The sequence below is a fragment of the Cucurbita moschata genome, unplaced genomic scaffold (assembly GCF_002738365.1).
Source record: "Cucurbita moschata cultivar Rifu unplaced genomic scaffold, Cmos_1.0 Cmo_Scf00041, whole genome shotgun sequence".
NCBI lineage: Eukaryota > Viridiplantae > Streptophyta > Magnoliopsida > Cucurbitales > Cucurbitaceae > Cucurbita > Cucurbita moschata.
Genome location: NW_019268557.1, coordinates 1,026,029 through 1,040,386, shown reverse-complemented (window position 1 = coordinate 1,040,386; position 14,358 = coordinate 1,026,029). Strand labels below are relative to the sequence as shown.

Below are 14,358 nucleotides of genomic sequence, written 5' to 3'. Positions count from 1 at the left end.
TTTTTTTTTTTTTTTTTTTTTCTTTTTCTTTTTCTTTCGTGTCCATTATTTCTGTAATTTGGTTCCTTCATGCTCATACTCATGTGGATCGGCTTGATTCCGATTATTTCTGAAATTGACCACTGCTCCGACTAGTGTTGAATCGAACTTGCTTCAAAAGAATTTTGGGGTTTTTTATTTTTTTTCAATGGGTTTGTCTAAAATCGATTTTTTTAATTAGTTCTTCCGGCTAATATTGCTTCTCCTTTGATGAATTTCTGAGCATCAGTATACCTCAGTTGGTTCGTTTTGCTGCCTCTCTGCTGACATTAATGGATGATTTTCCACAGATGTTATCTAAAATGCACTTCTTTGGCTGAACCTCGTAGGGTCTAGAAGAAACGTTAAGAGTTCTGCAATGGGAAAACATTCGAAGACCAGTTGCAAGTCGGCTTCCCACAAGCTATTTAAGGATAAGGCAAAGAACCGGGTCGATGATCTGCAAAACATATTTGTAGATTTGCAGTATGCAAGGAAGGAGAGCCGCACGGTTGATGTGTCAGTTCTTGAGGAACAAGTCCATCAGATGCTTCGTGAGTGGAAATCTGAGCTGAACGAGCCCTCTCCAGCATCCTCTTTGCAACAAGTTAGCGTAGTATATTGAATTCCTTTTCAGTGCTTAAGATGAAGAGAAATATGATAATCTGCATAATTTAAGTATGTGGTATTGATGATGATAGCATAATTGAATTTAAGTGGTGAATCATGAATACTTCAATGTGAAGGCATGCATTTTTGGATGATGATTATTTTAATGTATGTTTGACTTAGGGTGGAAGTTTTGGGTCATTTTCATCGGACATTTGTCGATTGTTACAACTTTGTGAGGAGGATGATGATGCGTCTAGTCCATTAGCTGCTCCTAAGCCTGAACCTAAAGAACAAAATTTGCAGGTTGGAGATGCTATGGCACATCAGGAGGTGGGATTTTTTTAATGTCCATTTTACGGATAGATTTTACATCGTTTGTGTCTCAGTTTGTCTTTTCCGCTTTTCTTTATTACTGTGGCCCTTGATAGCTGTTGGATGTGATGGAGTATGTTTAAACGAAAGATGAAAGGTCCAATTGTTTAGAACTTTTCATGCTATTTTTGTCTTGATTCCGGCTTTGCAAAACATAACTGCAAACAGAAATTTTAGATTTGAAAATGAATTATCCAATTGTATTTACTAGGAAAAAAAAGTTATTGCCTGTTTTGCAACGTGGCTCTTGGCCACGATCAATTCTTAACGCCCTATTAGATTGGATATGGGAATCATAGCAAAGAAATGAACTTTATATGCATCTAGACCCTTGTTATGCAGTCGCGCCATGCATGTCGACTATGATAGTTGGTGAAATTACAAATTTTGCTTCCAGCACTATGTTTTCCTGACCATCCCTTTCTCTAACACAGATGAACATTGGGATACAAGCATGGAGTTATTGATACATGCCTTTATGGGATTTTCTATCTCTTGCCCCATGACCTGGACTTTGACCATGCAATGTGTTTAAACTCTAAAAGTTGCATGAATATAAATTTTGTTGGGGAAGTTGGTTCCTTCCCTTCTATTTTAATTTTTTGTGCTTTTATTGAAAGAAAGTACGTCTTTGAAAATCTGCTGCCTTTCATGCTTGTTATTATAGGTTCTTAGTATCACTATTAACCTACTTCAGGGATTTAATGTGAATCGTATACACCAAGAACCAAGCTTCCCTCTAGTTGATCAATGCAAGAACTCCCCATCAGGAGTTCATGGTATGGTTATGAATAACATGGAAGGACCTACACATTCGGAGTGTCATCCGTTTGATTTACAGCAAGGCATTGAGCACAACTTTTACACTATCCTTAATGCTAGAGGTTTGTGTGGAGAGGGTGCAATTCCTCATGTTTCTGGCTACTGTCCCAGCATTTGCCCTCCACCTGCTGCTTTTTTAGGCCCAAAATGTGCGCTTTGGGATTGCCCGCGACCTGCCCAAGGGATGGATTGGTGTGGGGACTACTGTAGCAGTTTTCATACTGCCTTAGCATTGAATGAAGGCCCTCCTGGAATGGGTCCGGTGTTACGACCTGGTGGCATTGGTCTGAAGGATGGTTTGCTTTTTGCTGCTCTTAGGGCAAAGGCACAAGGGAAAGATGTTGGTATCCCTGAATGTGAGGGAGCTGCCACGGCAAAATCCCCATGGAATGCTCCTGGTAAGTTCTTGCATTGATATGAAATGCACGTACTATAACATAGTTGAAATTGGTTGTATTCAATTGTTAAATATGCTTCGTTGAACTACATTTACCCAACATCTCTTTCTTATATTGCAGAGCTTTTTGATCTGTCAATACTGGAGGGTGAGATGATTAGGGAGTGGCTATTCTTTGATAAGCCTCGTAGAGCATTTGAGAGTGGGAATAGAAAGCAGAGGTCTTTGCCTGATTACAGTGGACGTGGTTGGCATGAATCAAGAAAGCAAGTGATGAATGAGTTTGGAGGGCTGAAGAGATCTTATTATATGGATCCTCAGCCACTGAACCACTTTGAGTGGCATCTTTATGAATATGAAATTAATAAGTACGACGCCTGTGCTTTGTATCGATTGGAGCTGAAACTTGTTGATGGGAAAAAAGGTTCCAAGGCAAAGGTAACCAACGATTCAGTTACTGATTTACAGAGGCAAATGGGGAGACTGACTGCTGAATTTCCTGATAATAAACGCCTTGTGAAGGGGAGGACCAGAATTAACACAAAAGTTGGTATTGGAAATGTTTACCCCTCAGCAAATAGAGTCATGCCACCCAATGGAACATATGACTATATGCTGCATGCACAATATGATTACCTGGTGGAGAATTTGAGCGAATATTACCTTACATAGTTATGAAGCTCAGCTGTTGAATGAATTGCAGGCTGATGGTTTCAATCGGAATATGATGGAATCGAGTTTACGGTTCATTCTTCCAGAATTCGGTTTTTCTTTTTGGCCTCGAAGAACATAAATAACTCTTTTTTTCTCTTTCTTTTTTTCTTGTCTCGTGGTATACCATCTGATACTCATGTCATGGTAGCTGCAACAGATACACCCTCATGATGGAGCTTGTAACTTCTGGAAACGGTAAGGCAGGTTGTTTCCCTGATATTTTGGGTTACAATTTGCAACTGGAATATTCTTAGTCACTGCAACTCCGCAGAAGACTAGTAGTGATATACATATTTGTTTCCGCTGGTGATACAAACTCCAATAATGGTTTAGGTCCTCTGGATTTCGAGTAAATGTAATCCGCCTACACTATGTTATGTATGCGGATGATACTAGTTTACATTTTATTTGATGTCAATTGTCAACATACACATCTTGAGTAATCTTTTCAGTCATCTCTCAAGATATTGAAATTTGTATATCGCTCGAAGGTTACAACCTTGTTGACCATTATCAGAAATGTATATTTAATGCATCATTTCCTGTTGCATCCTTCTCTATTATCCTGTCTTTGATATTCTTAATGCAAGTTGGCTGAATATTAAAAAATGTTGAAGAACAAGGCAAGGGGGTATTTGTAGGTTTCATTTGCAAATAGGCTAAAATCTATCTTTAGCAGATGTCTCATGCTTCTCTGGACCCAATTGTCTGTCTTACATGAGTTGTGTCACAGTAATACATACAGTTGCTTGTAGCATCTGTATTTATTAAACAGGAAAACTAATCTGGACAACATTAATACAAAATTTCCTACGCTATCTGAATGACTATCTATATTGACGACATTGAGGAGATCTGAGCGAAATGCATGCATGGGATGGCAACTTCTTTAGGAGGGGCTGGAAGCCTGTAAGATTATCCAGGAGCGGCATTAGTATCTGAATATCCAAATTTTATGTTGAGAATGGCGTTTCTGCAAATCAAATACTGCTGCCTGCAAACTCGGGGTATTGACTAATATGTGGGCCTTGCCAAAGCAAAGTAAGCATCAGTTTTCACCGACATAAGCAACTCTATCACAATCACCTCATTCGGGCGTCTGATCCTTAACCCAGATTCAAAAAGGCCTGCTTGATACACAGAAAGATATTGCACAAGTTGAGGACAATTTATTAGAGAGAGATTTTACACGCAAGAAGAATTTAGCTTACCCGGGGACAAGTTCCTCCCACCATATAATTGCTTTGCTAAAGGATTAGCAGCCCAATAGTTAACAGCAACCCGACTGGTTGGTTGGAATCCTACAATCTTTCCTTCAGTCGACAAGACCACCTAAGTTTTGACGAGCAGGTGAGCAAGCACATCATATATAACCAATAAGTAAACAAAAGGTACTTAATAGTCAATGTACTCTAGTAAGAGAACTTTTGATATTGAGCATGCCTTATGCAGAGTCTTGGACTTCGAGAAGTATTCTATTTAAGACTAACCAATATTGCAGGCAAAGGTGCTGAAAGCCTTATCAAAGCTTGAAACATCTTCAAACCAAACTTTTGTGGAGCAGTTTCACAAATATTTAAGGAATGGACACTTTATACTTGCCTAAGAGAAAATATAATTTGGCTTGTCAAAAAGAAATAAGTTATTATCACAAAAAGACCATTAAGGTTTAAACTTCAGACCAATTAACTTGATGAAAGAAGATGAGTGCTTGTTGCATGTATTTAAAAATAAAATAAAAAAAAATTGATCTACGGTTTCTGCAAGCTAGATGGCACTGACTGGAGGAACACAAATAATGGAATCCATTGAGATAGATAATGAGGTAGTTGTGGAAAGGATGAGGAAGGAAAGTGAAGAGATTTTCAAATTTGATCTGGAGAAAGCTTACAACTCCCGTAGAATGAAAGTCCCTTTTACAGAGAGATCTTTCGTTCCAATCAGTTAAACTGAAGATAGAGCTGCATTTAGATTTTAGACCCAAGATTGTTGATCCTTCTTAACGGAAAATCTAGATTCATATTTTTTACCTTGAAGTCTGGAGAAGTTTAAGCCAAGCGGTACACTTTTCCCTCCTTATTAATCCTACTGAGAAACATGCAAAGTAAAATGCTCTATCATATGGCTAGGCGGGTTAAAAAGAAGGCTCTAGGATTGATAAAGATAATGTCCATCACACCTTGCAAATCACACAATTCTATTTTGACAGGATAAGCATGGCTGAAAAACTCAGTCTTGGAAGCTGGCAGAAAGAGAAAACTGGAAAATAGAAGGAATGTGTCCATAAAAGGGGGTTGCAGTTGGCACCATTATGGAAGAAGAATGTACAATTTGTATAGAACGAGAGATTGTATAGGGTCATGAGATGATTGGAATAGTTGGCTGTCTGGTCAGCTTGAACACTATTTTTGTCCCTTTGATCCAGTGTGGTTTCTGTACTGGTAATTTGACAGAGAAACCTAGCGCTGATGGCAAAGTGATATGAAAAATTCACAACTAACCTAATGAACTTTGACATAGAATCATTGTGTTTCTGATGGAAAAGAGAGGGTAGTTTACGGGAGAACTAAAAAGGGGAGGCTGCTACAGTCCTTGACGTAAATATTTTAAATCCCAGGGTATGATATCACATGAGACTAGAATATGGTAATAAACCGGCTTTGGAAGGGCGGATGGCAGGTTGAGCAAGCACAGATGCAGAAATTTCTTGCTTTAGCTATCACAACCTCACAGGGGATTCGACGAGGCTTGGAGGAGGAAACCAAGTCCTGGAAAATATTATCCCGAAGAAGTTTGAATTTAGTGATACTTCGTGACTTCCGCATTTTCTTGTAGTTGCTGAATGGATTCAGCCCTACAAATGGTGAAGATAAAAGGAGGTGAACACTTGAATCACTAGGTGAACTCTCTGTGAAGACTGTTTTCAAGGATCGTGGATGCCAGATCTATGTTAGCTAAATTTCAGCACTATTAATATGGAAAGTTAGAAGGATCAAAATTCAAAAAGGTGAAATATTTCGGTTAATTGGTTTCTCATGAATACCTTAATAGAGCTGAAGTCTGCTGAGTAGAAATGCAGATGAAACCCAAAGTCATCTAGTCTTCTTGTGTTCTTATTTGAAGTAGGAAGTGTGGGAGTTCCTTCTCCTTTGTTTCAATTTCTCTAGGATCCTTAATCTCTCAGCCAAGTTTATATAACTTCAGAGAAAATCTAATTTGACCTTAACGATTCGTTTTTCAGAGGATAAAAAACACCCCGTTGCAGAAATAATATATTTCAAAATTCAGTTTACCACACCGCTTACCAGGAGATGAAAGAAAGTTTTATCGGCATGCTTAAGTTTCACTACTTGCATTTGAGCAGACAATGCTCAGGTCTTTGCACACTTTTTAACAAAACGTGAAACAATGCAATAAGCAATTATGCAAGTCATTCCCTGAATTGTCCCAATTAAGAGACTGAAGAAAAAACAAATAAAAATTCAAATCACCTGATAACTAGCTATGTCCTGAGCAGAAGCTTTCACTCCATCAACATTATCTTGTTCTATCGTACCAGATGGAGTATCTTCACTACCTGTATCAGATTCAACCACCCTCAAGTAATCAGGAGCTTCCCCAATCCACGCACCAACTCTCTTATCTGTGTGTACATCACCGTGCCAACCGAAGGCATCTTTTATAATATTTACAACTGAGATGCAGTATTCTTCCAACTGTCAATAAAAGGTTCATATATTAAACTTTACATCTCAATAAAAATATGGATTATGTCAGAAAATGGAAAATAAAGGGGAAGTCTGGTGAATACCTTTTCTGCTTCTATAGCCTGATTTTTCACAGAGCTAACTCCATAAAGTGATGAAACCGGCTGTTCTACATTATACCTCCCAGACACATGAACACGAGGCAAAAAATATTGACCAACAGCAACAATAGTAACAAAAAAAATTCCACCAGCTAAAGTCTTGGATAGAAACCCCCAGGAGGAATAGTTTCTCTGCAACATGTGGAGCATATACTTCAATAGCAAACAACTTTTGTTCCCAGAAGAAAGAAGAAAACAACTTTCCTTATGGTTTGCAAAGAAACCAATATACAATCAAATACATACATACAAGTAAGCACAATGCACATACATTTATAATTACATATGTGTGTGTACATACAAGCAGATACCTTTTTGTTTATCAAGTTAGCAGAATGCACGATTGCACCACATTGCAGTTGTTTATCGGGCAGAGAATATACATCTTCATAGAAAATGTCTAATATGTTCGCCAATCCTACCTGCATAACGAATGGTCAGATAGTCTTAGAATAAGAAGTATGAACACTGTTATAAACAGTGTCTGCATGTCTAACGTACCTTAAAGTGCTAGATTGATTCCTATGTAATATATCTTGGATTCAATACGAACATATTGAAGATATGCAACACTAACATGGAAGAATATTTAAATCAAGGAACTGAGATATGCATGAACAAACATGCAGAAACTAAAATAATAAAGATAATGTTAAATTTTACTGGATAAAATTTAAAGACATGGTTCAAAAATATTACATTATTGAAGTATATACATAACTATTTAATTTTTCCTGAAATTGAATAGATGTGAAGACAAGTTTGTGTCCTTAATTCTATACACCACACACATTATTAAATCTGAGATTGTTAATGTGCAAAATATATAAAGATAATATTTTGTTCAGTACTCGCCATGCTTGAATCTATAAAGAAGATGTACTATCATGTCCATATCTTGTGTTTGGATCGATAGGTAAGTAGAGAAATAAGAGCGTGTTTAACACATATTTATGATAACATAACTATTGTCCTCGCCGAAAGGTGCACTCCAAGAAGGTAGCTCTTGAACTAGGCTAAATAGTGAAAATACCATCCCTGGACACATTAAGATAATACAGAAAGATAACGGCTGAGAAGGAAAGATCAAAATACCATTTGGGAGTGGGTCAAAAGGACTTCCCACCTATTCTCAGCAGATTCTCTCCAGCCTCCAAATTTTAAACCATTGAACTGACGAGCATCAATTTGTAGCCTGTACGAAGGTACATACTCGCTAGCCCATGCACTGAATTCAGCCCCACCGAATTTTTCAAGTTCAGAGAGTTCAGAAGGCATCCACCAATAGTTCTTCGATTGGAAATTCCTACGTTTCCAGCTCTCCTTATTTGAATTAAACTTTTGTAATAGACTTTTGGCATCAGCTACCTCATTGTCCAATAACTTGTAGATAATAACTGAAGAATCCTTTGATGCAACAATTGTGGACTTCCGGAACCAATCAAAAAATCTAGTTGAAGTTCCACTTGCTGTACTATTGACAAATTTTCCTTCTGTATTTCGAAGAGCGCACAAGCAAACAGCTTCTGCAAGTACAGAGATGACTCGTTCCTCAGATGAACTGAGAGTGAAAGACATTGGAACCTGCCGATATGAAATGCATAAGAGAACTGAACCTATCAGTATCATGCGAAACCTGCAGCATAGACATGCTACTGTGATGTTTCAATTTTTCAAACAAACAAAAATCAAAAAACACGAAAAATAGAGGAAAATAAGGCGAAATGACAAACCTCTCTTGGATTTTCAAGATCTTCCATATTCCTTTCAGATCCAGGTATAAAGATAACCAGTTCAAAGCTCCACAGCTGTTGCAATACTACTTGTCTAAATGTCATAGCAAGTATATTTTTGGATGAGGTACTCAAATTAAAATCTTGAGCGAGAGACTTTTTGAGATTCCTAGCCTTTTCCTTGACTTCTCTGGCAGGTAAAAACTGTTAAAACAGTTAACTTAAGAACGACAAGTACAATCGGAGGTATAATTTTTATCTAACAAATTGACGATATTATAGCAAGACGGAGGAACAGATACCATGTGATAGATTATAGTTAAGTTGTGTTATACAACAGGACTCACATTTTCATATATGAGAACATTATACTACCGTCGACGTAATTGTAAGTGAACATCGAACAATACTTGAAATGGACATATTAATCATGGAGCTATTAAAGATAGCAAAGAACTAGAGATGGAGAACACTACCATGTCAATCACATACATCAATTACGGAGTTAATTGTTTCGATGGTGGAAATCAAAATAAGTTTTTTTTTTCTAAATGCAAGTAAAAGTGGCGACTCCTGAAACTAACGTGCCAGGTGCAAACGTTCGGGGCAACGCATTTACGTCAAGACTCGAATTCATTCCAATATATGGAAACTATAGTGATGCCAATGAGTATTCATAGTTGTGATTCGCAGATAGAGCACCAAATTACGCAGCCAGGTTAGCAAATAACACACCAGCCGGGTCGAGACCGTGCTGTGCTCGTCTGAAGTTCCCGGAAATACAGTCTCCACAACCATTGCAGACATACCAGAATCAAGGTGCTCAGAGGCGGCTTCACCGCCGTCAGCTGCAGCTGCCGTAATAGACTGCCGGAAATCGACGCCTCCGACTAGAGTAAGCCGAGATAAATCATTCTCGTACGTCCGAACGCAAGGAAGAATCTTCTCATCGGATTCCAACACAGCTTGAAGAACCTCTTCCTCCGTCGTCGGGATTGGCCTCCTACCAGAGCAAGAGATTGTAGAAAAGCAATGCCTTGAGTTTTTCAGAACAATTTTGGGAGTACGAATTGAAGGTACAGCAGACAGTCGGTGAGTTCTATTGGAATGGAAAGGAGAGTGGTGAATAAAAGACGAACTCAACGCCATTGGCGACATGGCCATGTCTGAGCGAGAGCTAGGGCTTTCGCTTTACAGTTCTAAATATGGTCTCGCTGCTGGAGAAGCGATGTTCCATGTCCAGATTTTTTTCCCTCCCAAATTCTTTTTTCGAGGGTTATTTCTCCATATATACCCTCCCCAAAATACCTACCGTTTATATTTAATATGATTATATATTTATTATTATTACTTTCGCTCTGGTTTCCACCCTCTTATAAAAAAAAATATTTTAATCAACGTTGGATTTTACAATCCACTCATTTGGGGCTAGCATCCTCAAGTTTCCACGTTCTTGTAAGTAATATTTCAACCGCTATGTAATCTTACAAACCACTCCTTTGGTGCCCTAGCGTTCATTCTCGAGTTTTTACACCTTTACAAGAAATACTTGAAGCGATGTGAGATCTTACAATCCACCCCTTTGGGATCCAACGTCCTCACTAACACGTCGTTCAGTGTCTAGTTCTGATACAATTTGTAACAGCGCGAACTCACCGCTAGTAAATATTGTCGGCTTTAATTAATTACGTATTGCCATCAAACTGGCGGGTTTGTAATGGAAAATCTAGGATTAATGTGGAGGGTGAAGATATGAAGGAAAGGATAAGCAGGTGATTATTGGGTGCCGGTTCGGGTAGGGTTTGGGAATCCGGTTGGCGATTTGCACCGCAGAGAGATGTAAACGGGACGGGAACAAAGAAGCCAACACAACTATAAATTCACTTCTCGGCGGAAAGGCGGAGAAGTCACTAACTTCGTCTTCCACAACTAAAACTAAGAGGGGACTTCTATTCTACGTCGATTCTGCTTCTCTTCTGCTTCTTCGTCCGATTCTACCTTCTCCCTGCTGCTTTTCGTTGACGATGGGAAGAGGAAAGTACAAGAGCAAGCCCACCGGTCGGCGCCAATTCTCTACCCCTGAAGACATGCGTAAGCAATATTTATCTCTCGTTTTTTTTTAACCACCTTCGGTTGATTATCGAGAAAGTCAAGATCACGAGATCTTTTTCTGCGAGTGCTATCGTCTTCTTGCCTAATGTGTTGATTTTATATATTTGAGGTGATGAATTCGAGTTGTGTTTTTAGGATACGAGATGGTAGTGGACATGGAGAGTCCAGTAGTTGGAATGATGCTGGATATATTAGTGATTTTAGCTGTTTTTATATGTTACTTCTTTATATTTTAGATCAGTTTCGCCGACTATGAGGAGGTGGTTGGTGGTGAGATCTAGGCTTAGTTGATTGTGGAAATTGTTTTACTTTTTGATGTGGATGCTGAAATGATTGTAACCTAAATGAAGCGTCGTGGTTATTGTGCGAGGTGAACGCGTTTTGCTTTGGAATTGCTTCTTAAAACTAGTAGAAGTTGGTAGAGATGGATGGTGTCGATGAATTAATCTTTTAAAGCAAAGCCCAAAACTTGATCACAACGCATTATGTAAATACGCTTGTGACTAGAGTTCTTCCGTTCTTAAGATTCACCAATAGAAGAACTGCCATACTAACTAAAGATTTCATTGTTGAGAAAGTTTAAGATGGCTGAAAATTGCACTGCTAACTTCAGTTTCTGAATTAATTGTAGTTGCCGGAACCTCCACGCGTCCACGCACGTTCAAACAGGTTCTCTCTCTCTCTCTCTGTATCTTAAGACACGCACACACTTAGTTCCCTCTACCAACAACATATAATTACAATGCCCGGTAGTTGGGTTTGTCAATTGGGTATGGATAATACTCTGATGTGTTGCAACTTTTCCTTCTGCTGCTGCTTCTTCAACTGCATGGTCTTGTTCTTTCTATTTACTTATTTTTCTGCACATGATGTATTTAATTTATTATTATAGGTAGAAGCTGAACACAAGGAGGAGGAAGAATCTGAGGAAGGATCCGAACAAGAATCGGGAGATGAAACTGATGATGAGGATAAACCTAGAGTTTGTATTCAGTCACATTTTTTTTCTTTAATCTACAAGTCTGATCGTCTACATATTTTGTTGTTTGTTTGAGCTGAGCGAGACTAAGTCACTTAATATGTTGTTAAATTCTGCCAGAGGAAAGGCACTCAAGGTATTATTGAGATTGAAAATCCTAACTTGGTGAAGCCAAAAACCTTGAAAGCTAGAGATATTGATGTAAGTTTAATAATCATCCTTACGGAAGGTTTTGCATTGAACATTGTTATACAGTGGAGGTGTAATTTCACTTCATTTTGCAGATTGGGAAAACAACTGAACTTTCAAGGCGTGAAAGGTTGTTACAAAGCTCTATTTTCTTTGTTTTAACGAATATTTAACATTTACTTAATTTTTATGTTTATAGTTGATTTTTCTTTAATTCTTTTTCCAGAGAGGAGATAGAGAAACAAAAGGCTCATGAGCGATACATGAGGCTTCAAGAACAAGGGAAAACTGAACAAGCTAGGAAAGATTTAGGTAATCCTCTTTCAATGATCAATTCTCTGGTTTAAGTGTGTGTTCTATGTTCTGAGGATGAAACCTTTTTATTATCGATGTGTCATCCAAGATTCATATGCATTTTCTTTCATTCTTTTCCCGAGTTAAAAGGGAAAAACATATAGGAATGCTCAGAATGATCACCTGCTGTTGCACTTGCTTTGTATTCAGCGTCTTGCACATTCACATTGTATAAATTTGGTTCAAAATGCGCTTTGATAACATCATGGGGAACCAATGCTATGTCCTGAACAACTTTTTTCATGTGCACCATTGATAGCTGTTGAAGGGTGTGAAAAAAATTTGAAGCCATAACTTTCATTGCACTGTCTTAGAACTCAACGATACAGTTATACAGCCTAAAGAACAGATTCTGTTCAAGTAAGGTCATAATTGGTTTGTCTGATATTGAAATTTTATTTCACCATATGCTGTGCAGAACGTTTGTCTCTTATTCGTCAACAAAGGGCAGAAGCTGCTAAAAAAAGAGAAGAAGAAAAGGCTGGTAATATATACAACAGAACACTATCACTATATAGTTCTTATAGTAACATTTCCTTGTAACATTGAAACTGATATCCACTCTCTCCCCCTCACTTTCAGCCAAAGAACAGAAGAAAGCAGAAGCTCGCAAATGAGCTCCGGGACCCTCCGAGTTCTTTTCTCTGGGACGAAAGACATGTAATCTCTACAATTTTACTTTCTAGTTTGCCTAGACTAATATTGTCAGCAACCAAGTTATATTCTCTTATTTGGCACAGAAGTGACCATAGTATTAAGCCGTTTTACATTTATAATTTACGCAAGTATACTTCTTATATCTCTACGGCATAAGAGGTTTGATTCAATATGACTTTAATATTAGGTTATAACCTTTATTCTCTACGCCTTTATACCTTATCAATTTAGAATATGTTTCCATTTTCTTCTTTAAATATTGGCCTAGAATACTTCTGAGAATTATTAGATTCAACATTGGATGGCCGAATTTTTTGAATCAGCGTATCAGGATTGTCTAGTCTATATTTCTGGGAGGAATATATATATATATATATATATATATATATATATGTATGTATGTATGTATTGCTGGGCACTATTTTTTATGCCTCCTGGTTCTTCACGCGACAAGAAAGGTGAAAAAAACAGAAGAAAAGTAAACTTTGACTACATCACTGGGATGCAAATCTCTAATGTGGTGTTGATTTTGTGGAGGAAAAGTAAACTTGGACTACATCACAGATTATCAATTAAATAGGTTAAAATTTTCTAGGTAACAATATCATAGTAAATATTAAATATTATCATCATAAGAAATAGTTAATTTTCTTTTCGCTAAAAACCCATTTTGTGTTTATCATATCACCCCTAGTTGGATTAATTCAATATTAATCGAATACTTAATATTGCTTGCAAAATTATCTCCAATTAAATTAGATATTAGCTTGTTAAGAAAAATTCACTACTGACCTACATATAAAGAAAATCAAATATTCTAAAATTGAAATATTTAGTATATGTTTTTTTTAAAGATGAAATATAGTTTTGTTATATTTAGTCTTTTTTTTTTTTAAGTTAAATATCATATTAAAAACAAAATCAAACATTTCGTAAAGCTTCATCTACATTCCAACCAATAGAAGATCCTAACGCTAATATAATGCCAACGTATTTGAAAATAATTTCATAAAAAATTGAAAATCCATTTCTAAAAAATCTAATATTCTTACATCGGACCAAATTAAAATAAATTGATAAATCATAACATAGGAATTAGAAAAAAATAAACATTAATAATGTGAATAATTGGGTAACTCTTTGGGAGCTCTCCATCTGAATTATATGATAACCCAAACTTGAATATCACGTGTAATGCACGTGGTAAAAGAGTATATAAAATAATCAAAAGCTGAGTGAGAAGTGCAGATTTTTGTTGGTAAAATTGGTGCCCTTCACCATCACATATGAATACATTTGTAAGTCACTCCAAGTTCAAGTTGTTTCCTACTCATGACTTGAGACAACCCACTCTGGAATTTGCAGCAAAAAGGGTTCCAAATTTGCAGCAAAATGTGGCAGAAAATGGAAGAACAATCCAATCACCTCGACTGTTCTTCTGCCAAAATCCCAAACAATCTCCACCAAAAAGCTCTCTCTTTTTTTTTTTTTTTTTTTTTTTTTTTTTTTTTTTTTTTTTTTTTTTTTTTTT

General features: G+C 37.2%; 3 protein-coding genes across 4 annotated transcripts in view; 2 read left to right on the top strand and 1 right to left on the bottom strand.

Moving 5' to 3' along the window:
• Positions 1-3,446, top strand: part of LOC111433069 (transcription factor VOZ1-like) — a 4,203-nt gene extending 757 nt beyond the window's left edge. The window contains exons 2-5 of one of the 2 annotated variants that reach the window (XM_023069986.1): positions 369-625; positions 811-960; positions 1,700-2,222; positions 2,343-3,446. In XM_023069986.1, the coding sequence (XP_022925754.1) occupies positions 398-625; positions 811-960; positions 1,700-2,222; positions 2,343-2,893 (1,452 nt within the window). In that variant the 5' untranslated portion in view covers positions 369-397 and the 3' untranslated portion in view covers positions 2,894-3,446. Of the gene's footprint in view, positions 1-329; positions 626-810; positions 961-1,699; positions 2,223-2,342 lie in introns of both variants that reach the window. The other variant, XM_023069987.1, reaches the window with a different exon arrangement.
• A 121-nt stretch (positions 3,447-3,567) lies between these two features.
• LOC111433068 lies at positions 3,568-9,794 on the bottom strand. The gene is made up of 8 exons (XM_023069985.1): positions 9,272-9,794; positions 8,537-8,740; positions 7,899-8,387; positions 7,115-7,225; positions 6,747-6,935; positions 6,427-6,651; positions 4,147-4,267; positions 3,568-4,062 (listed from the first exon to the last, which is right to left on the bottom strand). Exons 1-8 carry the CDS (start codon positions 9,698-9,700, stop codon positions 3,950-3,952), a joined length of 1,881 nt encoding a protein of 626 aa, XP_022925753.1. The 5' UTR covers positions 9,701-9,794; the 3' UTR covers positions 3,568-3,949.
• A 548-nt stretch (positions 9,795-10,342) lies between these two features.
• LOC111433129 (28 kDa heat- and acid-stable phosphoprotein-like) lies at positions 10,343-13,034 on the top strand. The gene is made up of 8 exons (XM_023070074.1): positions 10,343-10,627; positions 11,280-11,317; positions 11,541-11,630; positions 11,748-11,828; positions 11,912-11,946; positions 12,043-12,128; positions 12,589-12,654; positions 12,753-13,034. Exons 1-8 carry the CDS (start codon positions 10,561-10,563, stop codon positions 12,785-12,787), a joined length of 498 nt encoding a protein of 165 aa, XP_022925842.1. The 5' UTR covers positions 10,343-10,560; the 3' UTR covers positions 12,788-13,034.
• The last annotated feature ends 1,324 nt before the right edge of the window (positions 13,035-14,358 follow it).